Here is a 15,276-nt window from a genome sequence, read left to right on the forward strand (position 1 = left end):
GATACCAGAGTGCTTTAGTGATGGACTGCTTTTATGTGAGGGGGGAAAAGGGATTTGGGGGAGATCCTTATGATAAACTTGTGGTGAAATGGAGATTGAGTTAGAGAAATTGAAATTAATGGATAAAATGGGTATTAGGTTGCAGTTGTTTTAGATAAGAAGTGGTTCTTTTAAGATGAGCTTCATAAGAACACTTGTTTCCAAAGTAGATGACTAAAATGTGTGTCTTTAATGTGAATTCTTGTTTTCAAACTAAATTATCAAATTTTATTTTGAAAGATATTTTCAGGAAATAGAATGCATTTATTTTTATCTGTTCTGTCTTGCCTTTATTGTTTTTTAAAACCAATTCTATCTTAGTTAATAGCTATCAAACAATAAATAGCACTTTTCAGATAACTATCCATGCGACTATTAGCTGTTTTATAAAGAATAATGAATAGTTTGCTAAGAACAGCATGATAGTAATACTAAAAAATTTTATATCTGACTTCCCTGTTTTCCCCCTTAAAGAACATTATATTCATTCCTACTGTCATTGATATTAATGGGTTGCTACAGCCTTTAAAAATTTTTGCTAACTTTTCCAAAACTTTCCTATAATTTTACAAAATTATTATATTGAAAAATAAATCAAGTTTTTTAGAATTTTGCTTACCTAAATGGGTTAGTGGGCAATGTCCGTTCCCAATAATTGTTTCTTCATTTCTTTTCCAGGAATTATCTATAGAGTAAGTATGCTAATATTGAATAAGGCAGCAGGAGTTTTTTCCAAACCATCAAGAAGGGAAATTTTTGAATTTTTAAGAAGTTTTAATTTTCGTCCTGGAAACGTATTTCTTCATAAACTAGTATTGGGGATTGAAACCAGTTGTGATGATACGGCAGCTGCTGTGGTGGATGAAACTGGAAATGTTTTGGGAGAAGCAATACATTCCCAAACTGAAGTTCATTTAAAGTAAGTAGACATTATCTTTGTAGTTCCCAATTTTGGTGGGGGGGGGGGGGAAGTAAAATAAAATAATTCTTTTCTAAAAGCTCAGTATATATAAAAGCTCAGTTTTAAGAGCTCATTTCTTTTGTGTGAAAACTTCTAATAACTGCTGTAGAAAACCTGAAGCCCTTCAACCTGGTTTCTAAGGCTCTCCACAATAAAGTCCAACTTTAGCTAATCCTGTTGCCAAAAAAAACTAAACTCATTCCCAACTCCGATATTTATCCATAATTTCTCCTCAGTAATTTCTCTTCTTTTGCTCACCTGTATGTTTCTTGGTCTCGACTGAAGTCCTTGGAGAGTATGACCCTACCTCTAACCTGTGTTGATCACTGGAAAAAAAAAATTCCTATTCACATGTATACATAAAACTCATGTTGACAAATAAATAATATACTACTGTATTAAACCACAGAATGGTGCAAGGTTTATAAACTCATCTGTTTGCAGAGGACCACTAGTCGGGTTATATAGATAAGTGGGCTGGATATAAAGTGGAAGATATCTGGAGAGGGTCACTACTCACCTCCAGCCAATTGTTGCCATGCAGAAATGTAGGCCCTGTGTTATTTGATCATCAGAATTTTCTAGAGAAAATGGAAATCCAGAATGTAACTGTAATATCTCCAGATTTTTAAAATTAGTAGGTAGCTTGAACTATATTAAAATACTGAACAGATAAAATATGCCTTCAGGCCATCAATTTATAACATCTGCGTAGTGAAAAAGGTTGGTATTTTGAGATCACAGACTTGTATTTGAATTATGAATTAGGTGCTTGGTATTGGCTCTGATTTTAGGCAAGTTCCTTACCCTCTCTGATTATGTTTTCATATCTGTAAAATGGGAAAGATAATGCTTCCCTTACAGGATTGTGGGGAGCATAATCGAAATAATATATGTGAAGAGACAGAATAGGCCTCTAAGAGTTACACACTATGTAAAAGGGACTGCAGCAGGCATTAATAAGGCGTGGTGAAGTACTAGAAAGTCCTTACCTTCAAGGAGCCTCACCTAATCTCATCATATATAGACCTGAAAGGAAACATACAACATACAGTACAAGACAGCATAAAGTATGAAACCAGTGCAAACAGTAAGTGTTACTACCATGCCCCAGTTCCATGGTTCTTTCAGTATTTCCGAGAGTTCTGGACATTTGAACGTGGAAATGTTAACTGCACAGAAAGGCCTCTCCTAACCACTTTATCTAAATTAGGTACTCCTACCATGTTTATTGCATGTTATCTCACCCTGCTTATCTTCTTCATCATCCTTTTGATAATTTTTACATTTGTTTACTTATGTATACTCTTTCCCCCAATAGACTCTAAGCTCTATGGTGACAGGGGCTGTGTCTGTATTAATCACTATACCATGCCTTGATACCCAGAGTAGCATCTGATATGTTGCATCTGATATTAGTGGCCTTGAAAAATAGGCCTTCAATGAATGGAGATGAAAAAAATATTGTTGTATGAGTAAGCATCATAGTGAAGGCAAAGAGGTGAGAAAATACCAGACATTCAGTTTAGTTAGTGCATAGGTTACTTGAGAGGAATACACAGGCAAGCAAACTATGGTACCATCTGCACAGCTCATCTCTGCATTTATTGAAATCCTACAGTTTCCTGGCAGCATTTGGCTCCAGCTTTGAGGCCAGATGGTTTTCCTGCCTCTTTGTTAGCTTTTTGGTCACTCAATTACCTACTCTCCATACTGTGTACAAATTAATTCTTTTGAGAATAAAGCCATGGTCTTATTCATCTCTTTTGTCTCTGGTCCTTAGCTAGCAAAATCCTTTGAAGGTAAAATATATAGAAGATGCACAGAAAGGAAGGGAGGCAAGCAAGTGGGAGAAGGAAGAAAGAAGTGGGAGGGAGAGGATTTGCCCTTAAATCACCTAAATTTCAATAAAGTAAACACTTTTGAGTAGGAGAGTTATGGGGTCAGCATTGGGCTTTATTTTCTGGTAATACAATATAGAATAGACTCCAAGGATCAGAAAATCTGTCTGGGGGAACTGCAGTTAGTAGACTTTGAATAGACTGAGATAATGAGAGTTTTTGAACTTGGGAATGGTGATATATTTAATGTGGACAGTGAGATAAAGGAGATAAAGATGAAACCTGAAACCCAAGTGATTAGGAGGTTTGATGTCATTAACAGAGTTGAAGAATATAAGAGAAAAAGTACCTCTGAAGAACTGAGGCAAATATGGGGCGCCTGAGTGGCTCAGTCGGTTAAGTGTCTGACTCTTGATTTTGGCTCAGGTTATGATCTCAGAGTTCATGAGTTTGAGCCCCACGTCTGGCTCTGCACTGACAACGTGGAGTTTACTTGGGATTCTCTCTCTGCCTCTCTCCCTGTCTCTATCTCTCTCTAACAAAATAAATAAACTTAAAAACAAACAAACTAAAAACAACCAGCAAAAAAAAAAAAAAATTAAAATAGTATTACTATGTGGATGTGTTGAAATAAGATGGTTTCTTTTGTTTCCCTCATTACCTGACACGATACATATTATAACTGTTAAATAAATTAAAAAAAATTTTTTTAACGTTTATTCATTTTTGGGAGACAGAGACAGAGCATGAGGGGGAGGGGCAGAGAGAGGGGAAGACACAGAATCTGAAGAAGGCTCTAGGCTCTGAGCTGTCAGCACAGAGCCAGACGCGGGGCTTGAACTCAGACCACGAAATCATGACCTGAGCTGAAGTCAGATGCTTAACTGACTGAGCCACCCAGGCATCCCAGTTAAATAAATATTAATTGAATGTTCTTACTGATGATTTTCTTTCTTTTTTTTTTAGTTTATTTATTTTAAGAGAAAGTGTGCACATGCAAGAGAGAGTGGGGGAGGGGCAGAGAGAGAATCCCAAGCAAGCTCCACACTGTCAGCACAGAGCCCAATGCAGCGCTTGATCCCATGAACCATGAGATCATGACCTGAGCCGAAACCAAGAGTCAGACACTTACGTGACTGACTCACCCAGGCACCCTAGGATTTTCACTTCTATGTCTAGAACTAGCAGCATCAAATATTCAAAGATTTTTTTGAGGTTAGAGGTATATTTTGTAGACCCTATATTTTATTGCTCTGCCTTTATGATTGTAAGTCAGTCTCATTCTGGCAAACTTTTTCTAGCAACTACTTATTTACTCTTGACATTTGGAGTGGTTATCCACTGTTTGTCCTGCATAGACCAAAAATCAAAATGATCAGCTCTAAGCACTAGATTCCCACACTGTATTTCAAGGTTGCAAGCTGTCTACTGTCCTGCCATGACCTTAATCAAGTGCAACGTGTTTAAAAATAAACTCACCTTCTTCACAAAACTGTCTTCATGTTTCTCTCTGTTAGTATTTCTTTTCTCCCAGTCATTCCAGCTCGATATCTGAATCATCTTGGATGCCTTGGTCCCCTTTCCCCTTATATCCAGTCTAACTTAACAGTTTTCAAGGCTCTCTTCCCCATTCTTTCACTTCCCATGATCACATAATATAAGATGTAATCATCTTACACAAATACTTTTATAATAACCTTAAAAAAAATCTCCCTGTCTTCAGAGAGATAATTTTTCTAAAATCCAATTTTATCCTGGCCTTTTCTTGTTCAAGACATCTTCATTAGAATGCTTCTTAAGATTATTTTGGTGATTCCGTATATTAACAAATCCATAGGAATTTGTTGTGTACAATTTTTAAAAAATTTTTTTTTAATGTTTATTTATTTTTGAGACAGAGAGAGACAGAGCATGAATGGGGGAGGGTCAGAGAGAGGGAGACACAGAATCTGAAACAGGCTCCAGGCCCTGAGCTGTCAGCACAGAGCCCGACGCGGGGCTCGAACTCACGGACCGTGAGATCATGACCTGAGCCGAAGTCGGCCGCTTAACCGACTGAGCCACCCAGGCGCCCCTGTTGTGTACAATTTTGAAGTCAGAGACATTACACCCTTAATCCCTGCATATTGAATTCTTATATTGTGTTGCATTATAAGGCACACATATTTGAATGTATGACTAACATTTTTAGCTATATAATGATTAATTTGAAAACATGCCTTCAGCCCTAATACAAAACTTTTCTTAGTCTATTTTCACAATCTTAAAATTACAAAAAGCTGTTTGTTTGTTTTTTCCCCAGAACAGGTGGAATTGTTCCTCCAGTAGCTCAACAGCTTCACAGAGAAAATATTCAACGAATAGTGCAAGAAGCTCTCTCTACCAGTAAAGTCTCTCCAAGTGAACTCTCAGCAATTGCAACTACCGTCAAACCAGGACTTGCTTTAAGCTTGGGCGTAGGCTTATCATTTAGCTTACAACTGGTAGACCAATTAAAAAAACCCTTTATTCCCATTCATCATATGGAGGCTCATGCACTTACTATTAGGTTATTAAATAAAGTAGAATTTCCCTTTTTAGTTCTTTTGATTTCTGGAGGTCATTGTCTATTGGCATTAGTTAGAGGAGTTTCAGATTTTCTGCTTCTGGGAAAATCTTTGGACATAGCACCAGGTGACATGCTTGACAAGGTAATTATTAAAGAATTAATTTCTCTTTTCTGTTATGGTGTCTGTTTCAATCAAATATTAAGAGATGCACTACACTACCATTTATCTAAATATTTCTGATAAACAGACTGAAAAAAATTTATATGCAATAAGAAAAAAGAAAAAGAGTAGTACATAGTTTTATAAAAGATTCTTACCCATTATTAATAAAATGGTAAGAGGTTTAGATTAGTACATAAAGGCTCAAATAGTTTGCAGATGCAGTTATGTTTTTAATCAAAAAAGACGTGAAAGAAATTGCCAAGTAAAGTACTATAAAAATGTGAAATAAGATATATAAAGATAACATAAAGACATTAAAGATGCACAAAGTTTTGTGATTAAACATCACAGTTGTTGACACCACTACCAAGCAGGTTTCTTTTTTCTTTGTTTCTGAATTGTACAGAGCCTACTGCTATATGCAAAAATCCTGCTGCCAACAGCAGAAATGATTAGAAGAAATGGGCAGGTTCTAATATTTGAAGTTTATCGTTAAGCGGTCATTGTGAATTTCAAACTTATTTTTCATCCCCAGTAGAAGAGCAGGAGTAGATAGGGAAGCAGTGATTGGCCACTATTGATAAGGTTGTCAGGAGTAAGTCTGTCTTTACTGGCTTGCTAGCTATAGTCCATATTTGTACAAGTATAGCATGTCTTATTCATCCAGTTTTGTTTTGTTTTAGTAAATTTCATTTCCTTTGCACTTTGGTTTCAAAATGTGCCATTTTATGAGTCATTACAAAATTTTTGTTTGTTTTTGAAAGGTAGCAAGAAGACTTTCTTTGATAAAACATCCAGAGTGCTCTACCATGAGTGGTGGGAAAGCTATAGAACATTTGGCCAAACAAGGAAATAAACTGCATTTTGATTTCAAACCTCCCATGCAACGAGCTAAAAATTGTGATTTTTCTTTTACTGGACTTCAACATGTTATTGATAAGATAATAACACAAAAGGAAAAAGAGGAAGGTATATTTCTTATTTGTAGAGTTGGAAAAATAAGTAATCCTGGATTGTGCCTAAAAACTCCTATGTTTCTGCAGGGATCCAGAAGGGGCAAATCCTGTCTTCGGCTGCACACATTGCTGCTGCAGTACAGCACACAACAGCGTGCCACATTGCAAAAAGAACACATCGTGCCATTCTGTTTTGCAAGCAGAGAGATTTGTTATCTCAAAGTAATGCAGTGCTGGTAAGTTTTGTTATCGCCTCTAACAATAATAGTAACACTTTATAGTATGTTATTTTTCTTCTAGGAACTTAATTGATCCTGTGCATAGAATATGATATCTTTATGTCCTGTGCTAGCCCTGACAGAATGAAATTACGCAGAATAAAAACTAACAGCCATTTCTCGTACAGCTTCTATGGCAGCTTTAGGGGACATCTTTACAGACTGTGTCGCAAAAAACTCCAAGGCTGCCTCTTATTGAATTTAAAAGTGGGTTTGCAATAAGAAATGAAATACAGTAACTGTTACTGTTATTTTAGAAAAATAAGCTAGTTTCCTTAAAATTTATGTTCCTTTGATGAAATCCATTTAAATCTGCATGTAAGCCTTGGTAAACTTCCTGTTTAACTGTATCTTAAAATTCATCCTTTTGAAACTTATAAAATGAGAAAATATTTAAATGATGGTAGATTCACAAAATAGAATATTATGTGAATATCAAAGGTAATAGCTTTTTAAGAATAATATAAAATGAAAAAATTGCTTATAAGTAAAAACAACAGGGTCTAACATATTGTTGTACTATGATTATAATTAGAAAAATGTTAGAAGAAAATGTATAAAAATAATAGTGATGCTGGTATTGAAATTATTGATTTTCTTTTCCTCCAATTTTTTATCATATAGCTATATCACTTGCCTGTTCCCCACCTATCAAAATGTAATATTTTCTTATTGTATAATGCTTGTATTTTCCCCAGGTTTAGCTAACAGTTTGGCTCATATCCTTATGTAGTATTTGTTGATTTGGGTCTTCTCAATTCCTTCAGGTTGTATCTGGAGGCGTTGCAAGTAACCTATATATCCGAAAAGCTCTGGAAATTGTAACAAATGCAACACAATGCACTTTGTTATGTCCTCCTCCCAAACTGTGCACTGACAATGGCATTATGATTGCATGGTAAGCCACAGGATATATGTGCTTCACTCATAATTATGTAAATATTAATTTCTATTTCATCATGTTAAGTCTTCTTCCTTTAAACCCTGGTCTATTTATTTTATTTTAATGGTTCTTATTTAGGAATGGTATTGAAAGATTGCGTGCTGGCTTGGGCATTTTACACAACACAGAAGGCATCCGCTATGAACCAAAGTATGTAGTACCGTTTATAATCTCTATGCAAGTTGCAGTATAAAATTCAAAGCCTTTTATATATGAGGTTTTCATCAATATTCTGGTGGTACCTGAATAAAGATTATATTATTTCATGAAATTTCTTCTTAATAAATATTTTTGCTACAGTATCAAATCATAAACATTTTGACAAATCATAGGTTAGAAATAGGTGGGTGGGTAGGGATGATGAATACCCTCATTTACTAGCAGAATGGAAACCATGTCCATGGCCTGGACTTTTGCAATATCAAAGCAATCTCAGGACCAGCTGGTATGCTGGGAAACTTCAGAAAAATGTGTAAAAAGCAGTCAGGCCTGAGACTGGGTTGTGAGTATGCTCCTCCACAGGCAGCTGAAAAATGGCCAAGAGATAGCTACTTTCTGAAAGCCTTATTTCCTCTACCAAATCAGAGTTCCAAAGAATAGCACAGTGTTTCAATTAGTTATCAAGTTCTGGTCTAAGTTATTTCTGGAATAGTAAAAATAGTAAAGGATGATTATGTTTCATAATCTACTATAATTCTATTTTCCACATGATTTCATTTAATGTTTTAAAACTTTTCAGTATTTTAGTCCATAACTATTGCTACATGAACCACAGAGTATTAAGACTATAAACGAACAGAGTTTAATTAGTTGTGTCAGAAGGAATCTCCTATGATGATGGCCTACCCTCAGGTAGAATATAATGTCTGATCCAGTGTTGCCTTCTTGTGGCAGTGTTGAGGCTGGAGGTGATGACTTTTTTCACATTAGGGTCCAGTTGAAGCCTTACGTTGGGCAACGTTGCTAAAAAGCAGAAATCTGAGGCCAAAATTATTTACTGGGAAAGCACAGAGAAAGAGGGTTGGATCTAAGACCTCTCCTGCCGGTAGCGACGGAGGAAGGTGGAAAAAGAAACAACCCAGCTTTTGAAACCTCAAAGAAGAATCAGTAAAAACCTGGAGAATTTCTAAAGTAGGAATGGCTGTAGATTTGACTTTAGCTGTATGGTGAACTGTTTTTACCCTTTCAGCTTTGTAGAGAATTATAAGGTATTTTTGTTGTTGTTTTTTTTTTATTTCAAGTTTTTATTTATTTACAGTATGAGAGCAGAACTATTTCTTTCAAAAACTTCTCAATCCTCAAACTCATTGAATTGTATACATTAAAGATGTATAGCTTTTCACATGTCAACTATACCTCAAAGTGGTTTAAAAAATTACGAAATTTAGAGTTCTTGTTAAAGGAACTGGCCCAGTTCCTTCACCCATTCTTCACCCATTATTCCTGCTGTATTTATATTCAAGAACCATCATCACATATGATTAACTGTACATTAGATATGTATACTGTTTGTCAGAATTCAAAGCAAATAGTGACAGATCAGGATGCAAATATTTGAAATAATATGATTTATCTGATTGTGATGCAGATGTCCTCTTGGAGTAGATATATCAAAAGAAGTTGGAGAAGCTGCCATAAAAGTACCACGATTAAAAATGAAGATTTGATTTTTGCTTTTCAAACAATCTCTTAAGGTAGGATTTCAACATTAAGTTGTGATTTTTTTTGTATATCAAATTGTGGAAGATACATAATATTAATTGTTCATCAAGACTTTCTTATGTTATTCCTTTTCTTATATTTGATGTTTAACCTGGTCTTCTGAGAGACAAATAATATGTTATAGTCTTATAAGGTAGTATAGGTTTTTTATTATCAAAAGTAAAATAAAACATCTTGTGGGGAGAAGAATGTACTGCTATTGGTAGGTAGAAAGAAAACCTTGGACTATATACAATGATTCTGTTAAATCCTGGCCCCATATTATACAGGCCTAGATCTTTCTATCTTCTCATATCAGGATACTAAAAGCTATTTTTTTACATTATCTTCTATTTATTTTATTTTATTAAATGTATTTATTTATTTAAGAGCACACGTGTGAGTTGGGGAGGGGCAGAGGGAGAGGGAGAGAGAGAATCTTAAGCAGGCTCCATATCCAGCACAGACCTCAACGTGGGTCTCGATCCCACAGCCCTAGGATCATGACCTGAGCCGAAATCAAGAGTTGAACGCTTAACCAGCTGAGCCACCCAGGTGCCCCTAAATTTATTTATTTTTAATTGAACTGTAATTGACGTACAATATTATGTTAATTTGAGGTGTACAACATAGTGATTCAACATCGATATGTATTATAACACCATGATAAGTATAGTTCTACCATCTGTACCATACAAAGTTATTACAGTATTATTGACTATATCCTCTAGGCTGTACTTTTCATCCCATGACAAATTTATCTTATAATTGGAAGTCTGTACCTCTTAATCACCTTCACTTATTTCACCCATTGCCTGTGTACCCCGCCCCTACCCTCACCCCTGGCAAAAAGGTCGTTACCAGTAGAAGCTATTTTTTTGACTCCTGCTGAAACATTAGCCTAACTTTACTAATGAGAGAGAAATTTTAGAAATGTAGCCAGGTCAAAGTCATGTCAAATCAGAGAATTCTAAATGAAGACAAAAGGTGACTCTAACAGAATGCATGTTATTAATTATGACAATATATGTTATTAGGTATATTCCCTGGAGCAATTGGGATATCTATACATTTCTTAAAATCCATCTGAGATTTTAAGTAATCCTTCTAGTGTGTACTGTACTTTTTAGTTGACCACATATATTTATATCCATTATTTTAGAAATTGTATTTAATCAATGAAAGTAAATGAAATGTAAAGGTTTTCGGTTTTGTTTTTAGATAATTTCCTCTGATTTTGAATCTTTATACTAAAGTTTATCACTTTTTTTCTGCCTAGATTAAAGTAACTAAATGTACTGTGCTTTGAATATAAAGATGATGCTGCTGATTTTAATGTCCTTTGAGAGATTTTACCAGTAAAGAGTTATATCACATCATCCATACTGGACCAGGTTGTTAGCTTTCTACTCAATGACTTGCTTTGTTCAGAAAATAGGGGGTAAGGATAAAAATCGAAAATGAAAAGATTTCTTATTTTAATCCTGCCTTAAGGTGACCTCTTTTTTGGGAAATTCCATAAGTAATTCCTTTTTTTTTTTTTTTTTTTTAAGAATTGTAATCATAGAATACTGCTTTTGGATCATCCATTCGAGAATAAAAAAATATACTTTATATGAGGGAACATATAGAAACAGCCAATATTTATACAACTTTGCATTCTTTGCTGTTGAAGTATAGCTATGCTAGAATTGGTTTGTAAATATTATTTAGAAGAAACTATTAGTTTGTGAATTCACAGTTTTCATTTAAATTTGTATTCTGTATCATATGAACCTGAATTCACAAAGAAGCAGTATCAGTATTTCCTGTGGCTCACACAGAGTGCATATAAACTATGGAAAGAAATTGACCAAAATTTCTTCCCGCTGTCACAAATATTATAAAATGGGGATATCTATAATCTAAGTTCTTAAAATTTTTAAGTATCAAAACTGCTACAGGTGCTTCAATACAAGCATACTTGTTAACATTGAGTTCATGATATAAATAAGAGAAACTACAGATAAAGAAAAAGCAATTTTTAGAAACATTCCATATCTGTAGGCCTCTCGATAAGTACTTGGCCAGAGGGAAGGAAGGAAGGGAAAGAAGGGAAAAGGTGAAAAGGAAAAGGAAGGGAAAAACATTGAACTCTATATGGGCAAGCATATTTACCAAAGTTAGCTAATAGTACAGGTAAAAGGCAATTTGCTGAAATACTCTGTTACTCAGTTATATGTATTTTACCAGAATTAGATTAAAATTAAAGGTAAAAAAATTGGGGGGCATCTGGATGGCTCAGTCAGTAGAGCATGTGACTCTTGGTCTCAGGGTGGTGAGTTTGAGCCCCGTGTTGGATATAGAGATTACTTAAAATCTTAAAAAAAAAAAAAATTAAAAAGATTGCTCAGGAATTCTTCTATACGTTCATTCTAATGCTTTTATTAGCCTTCGGTAGGCTCTGGATTAGCTTTCTGCACATGTTTCCCTAGTTGGCTCAAGAACACTATTCTTGGTCTTGATACTTCTGTGATATCTGATGAAGTTGCAGATGAAAAGGAAAAAACATTGTGAGAAACAGTGGTCTTTTTTGTTGTGTTGAAGAGTCCCATGAAATTTGTTACAGGAGGTATCAAAGTCAAAGAATCTCTTGGTTGAATTTTAGGTTTTAATTTTCTTCGGTGCTCTTTCCCTAAAAATGAGAGAGGCACAATTAAATGTCTCTTTCTTGAGCCCAAAAGCCCTAGATACATTCTCATTGCTCTTGGTTCTGTATAGTTCTATTCTGTCCAAATCACTAAAACATAATAAGAGAATGGATCAGTAGCTTCCAGACTTGTAGATGTCAGAGTGCAAAAATTTGTGGGGGCCAAAATATGGTTCCAGCTTGTTATTATGCCAAGTTGAGACTAATAAAAGAACAAATGCCAACACAATTTTATAAAACAAGAGATATTTTAATACCCAAAAGAAACTATAAAAGGCGCTATCTCAAAATGACACATTTAATATTGAATGAAATTAACTTTATCAGAAACTTGCTATATTGTCCTTATGTTTTCTTATGTTATCATAAACCCGTGAAAACATTATCAGACCATTATTGGTAAACAGATTGCTATTTAGAAACCAATATTAAAGTGAAGAAAAAAATGGGATTGACTTTATTCCTTTATGTAAATTACTCTTACACTAAAGAAGCTATACAAAAAATATTCTTCTACCCATGATATTCAGAAATATAGCCTCCCTCACACATCTAGCTTTCCTCAGAAACTCCCTGAATAAGTGAAGTTCTCTCTTGTCCTTGTATTTTCTTTTTTTCTCTCCCTTTCCATTTGTGACACCTACAAACTGATTGTGACTTTTGAATGGTTCTATCCTTGCATTTGATTATAGGATAATATACCAAGGCTGATATTGGTCCTACACTAAACACACATGAACAAGCACTAAGTATATAAATGAAATAAAAAAGTAAATTTCTTTTCCCTCTTTCATATCTAATAGTAACCTTATAAGATCTGGGCTCTGATTTTACAGGCCTAAGTCACTCAGCCATCATCTGCCAAATATATATAAAACTGTAGAGTATCAGTGGAAAAAATGTGATCTCTGCCCTAAGAACCCACAGACAAGTTGTACATGAAACAAAACAATAGAAATATTGTAATTTAAGCCATACTTACATGTTGTTTCAATAATGACCTATTTCTATGCATGGCTTATGAGAAAAAGCAAACAGAGAAGGATTTATGTCAAGTGATATAGTAGGAAAGGCCTTAAAAGAAATGATTAACATGGTCTTATAAATGGGAAGGTATTTTAAGTATACAGAATGACAAAAGCAGAGTTTACAGGTAAACTTTTTAGGGGGTAAACCTCTACAGTTTGAATTTTTAGAAATGGAACACAGAATTGTAAAGTGTCAGGTCTAGGAGGTACCTCAGAGATGAAAGAAAAATCAATTACCTTTCTTAAAGACAGGAGTTATGGATGGTCCTCCATTTTTCTCTAGACTAAAAGGAAAACATGTATCACAAAAACTAGGAATATATAAAGACTTTAGTACACCCAGGGAATAAATTCCATAACCATTGGCCTAATTTATATGTTACCTGTACTAACTATGCATGTTACCTGTAGGTATTTTATATTCAGTCACTCATTTACGCACTTATCACTCAAACATTTGGAACGTTAAATCTGCTTGAAGTGATCAGTGAAAACTTCATGGGAAAAGAGACACTTCAGCTAGGTTTTGAAGAAAATATGTCTTCAAATGAATGAGACAGAGGGAATAGGATATGAAAAATTATAGTACTATAAAACAGCATGGCATGTTCAGAGAATACTAAGTAGTCTAGCATGGTTGGAATTAAAGGTATCTAGAGATATATGATGGAAGATAGGTTGGAGAAAGGTCATTTTAGGTATTAAGAATACAACAAAATTTAAACTTTATTTTCAAAGCAATGGTTTACCAATGAAGTGTTTCAAGCTAAACAAGGTGTACCTAGTTAATATAGGGGTGTGTGTGTGGGGGGGGATTTAAAAGCAATTATTTTAAATCATCATCCTGTATGTGTAACATAGTTACAGAATTTCCTTGGTAATAATATTTAAGTCTTGCCTAAAGCTAATATATTAAAGGTGGTTATCACAAATGTGTAACTGGCTAATTTGATGAGGAACATTTGCTCTGTCCACTTTAATGAGGCATAGGCTTCAATCTGTCCATATGCCAACTTGATGGCTACAGGGTAACATTTAGGCTAGCATGTAGGCTCAGAGTGTTTCCATACAGGTTCGGTTAACACCAGTAAAATTATGTCTCCATATTTCAAAATTTCCATATACAAAGACTTTTCTAATCTGCTACTCTTGGGGCTGGATGGGGGGATGGGAATAGAGAAGGGATATGTACACCAAAAAAATGCTATCATGATCCCAACCACAATCATTCATTGTACTTTCCAGTAGTGGTATCAAGGAATATTTTGTGGAAGGGTATTGTTGTCTATCCCAAAGTTTCCAAACTGATTTTAATAATCTTTTAGCACATTTCCTATAGTTTCATTTAACCAAACTCATTCACTGAGTTGTTATGAAAATTAAAGGGAATAGTCCATATAAATACTCTAAGGAGAGTTCTTAACACTGTTAATTATGGGAGTAATTATTATTTGCTTACTAGCTTCACCTCACCTGGTAATCATTCTTACAAGTTTACTGACCACTGGTCACTACTTACAATCCTAAAAGTTGGGTGCTCGCTTCGGTAGCACATGTAGAATCCTAAAAGTTGGGTGTTCACAGCTCCAGGGGCTGCCATTCATCCTTGGTCACTGTAGATTGGTATAGTTTTTACACCTATTTTCCAGTAGATGACAGTAAAGTACCCAAGGAAGGGACATCTTTTTGTAATTCCCAAAAAGTTGCTATGTAGGCTAGTTGGGGGAGTGACTGTGTAAAATAATACTTTTCATTATTTATCCTAAATTGATTTTTGAGCCAGTAAATATTATTTTTAACAATGTGAATTATAGGGGTGCTTGGGTGGCTCAGTCGGTTAAGCATCCGACTTCGGCTCAGGTCATGATCTCACAGTCTGTGAGTTCGAGCCCTGCGTCGGACTCTGTGCTGACAGCTCAGAGCCTGGAGCCTGCTTTGGATGCTGTGTCTCCCTTTCTCTAATCCTCCCCCGTTCATGTTCTCTGTCTCAAAAATAAATAAACATTAAAATTTTTTTTAAAAAATGTCAATTATAGCAATTTAATTTAGATTTCCCTGGCTTATTATATAAAATTAGGTACTCAGTTTTGGGTTATCAGTTTTTCAAAGACTTAAAATGAAGATGTACT

The 15,276-nt window shown here is 34.9% G+C and overlaps 2 protein-coding genes across 3 annotated transcripts in view; one reads left to right on the forward strand and one right to left on the reverse strand.

Annotated features, from left to right (window-relative positions):
- The window catches only part of OSGEPL1 (O-sialoglycoprotein endopeptidase like 1), a 31,696-nt gene that overhangs the window by 628 nt on the left and 15,792 nt on the right, over positions 1-15,276 (forward strand). Inside the window, exons 2-8 of the mRNA XM_049615347.1 lie at positions 718-958; positions 5,144-5,531; positions 6,317-6,521; positions 6,596-6,744; positions 7,554-7,684; positions 7,808-7,879; positions 9,318-9,423. Coding sequence (XP_049471304.1) covers positions 738-958; positions 5,144-5,531; positions 6,317-6,521; positions 6,596-6,744; positions 7,554-7,684; positions 7,808-7,879; positions 9,318-9,396 — 1,245 coding nt within the window. The 5' untranslated portion in view covers positions 718-737 and the 3' untranslated portion in view covers positions 9,397-9,423. The remainder of the gene's footprint in view (positions 1-717; positions 959-5,143; positions 5,532-6,316; positions 6,522-6,595; positions 6,745-7,553; positions 7,685-7,807; positions 7,880-9,317; positions 9,424-15,276) is intronic.
- Positions 11,034-15,276, reverse strand: part of ANKAR (ankyrin and armadillo repeat containing) — a 73,036-nt gene continuing 68,793 nt past the window's right edge. For both annotated transcript variants that reach the window (XM_049615338.1, XM_049615337.1), the window contains 2 exons: positions 13,385-13,431; positions 11,034-12,104 (listed from right to left, as the gene is read on the reverse strand). In XM_049615338.1, coding sequence (XP_049471295.1) covers positions 11,857-12,104; positions 13,385-13,431 — 295 coding nt within the window. In that variant the 3' untranslated portion in view covers positions 11,034-11,856. The remainder of the gene's footprint in view (positions 12,105-13,384; positions 13,432-15,276) is intronic.

The sequence above is a fragment of the Panthera uncia genome (assembly GCF_023721935.1).
Source record: "Panthera uncia isolate 11264 chromosome C1 unlocalized genomic scaffold, Puncia_PCG_1.0 HiC_scaffold_3, whole genome shotgun sequence".
NCBI classification, from domain to species: Eukaryota; Metazoa; Chordata; class Mammalia; order Carnivora; family Felidae; genus Panthera; species Panthera uncia.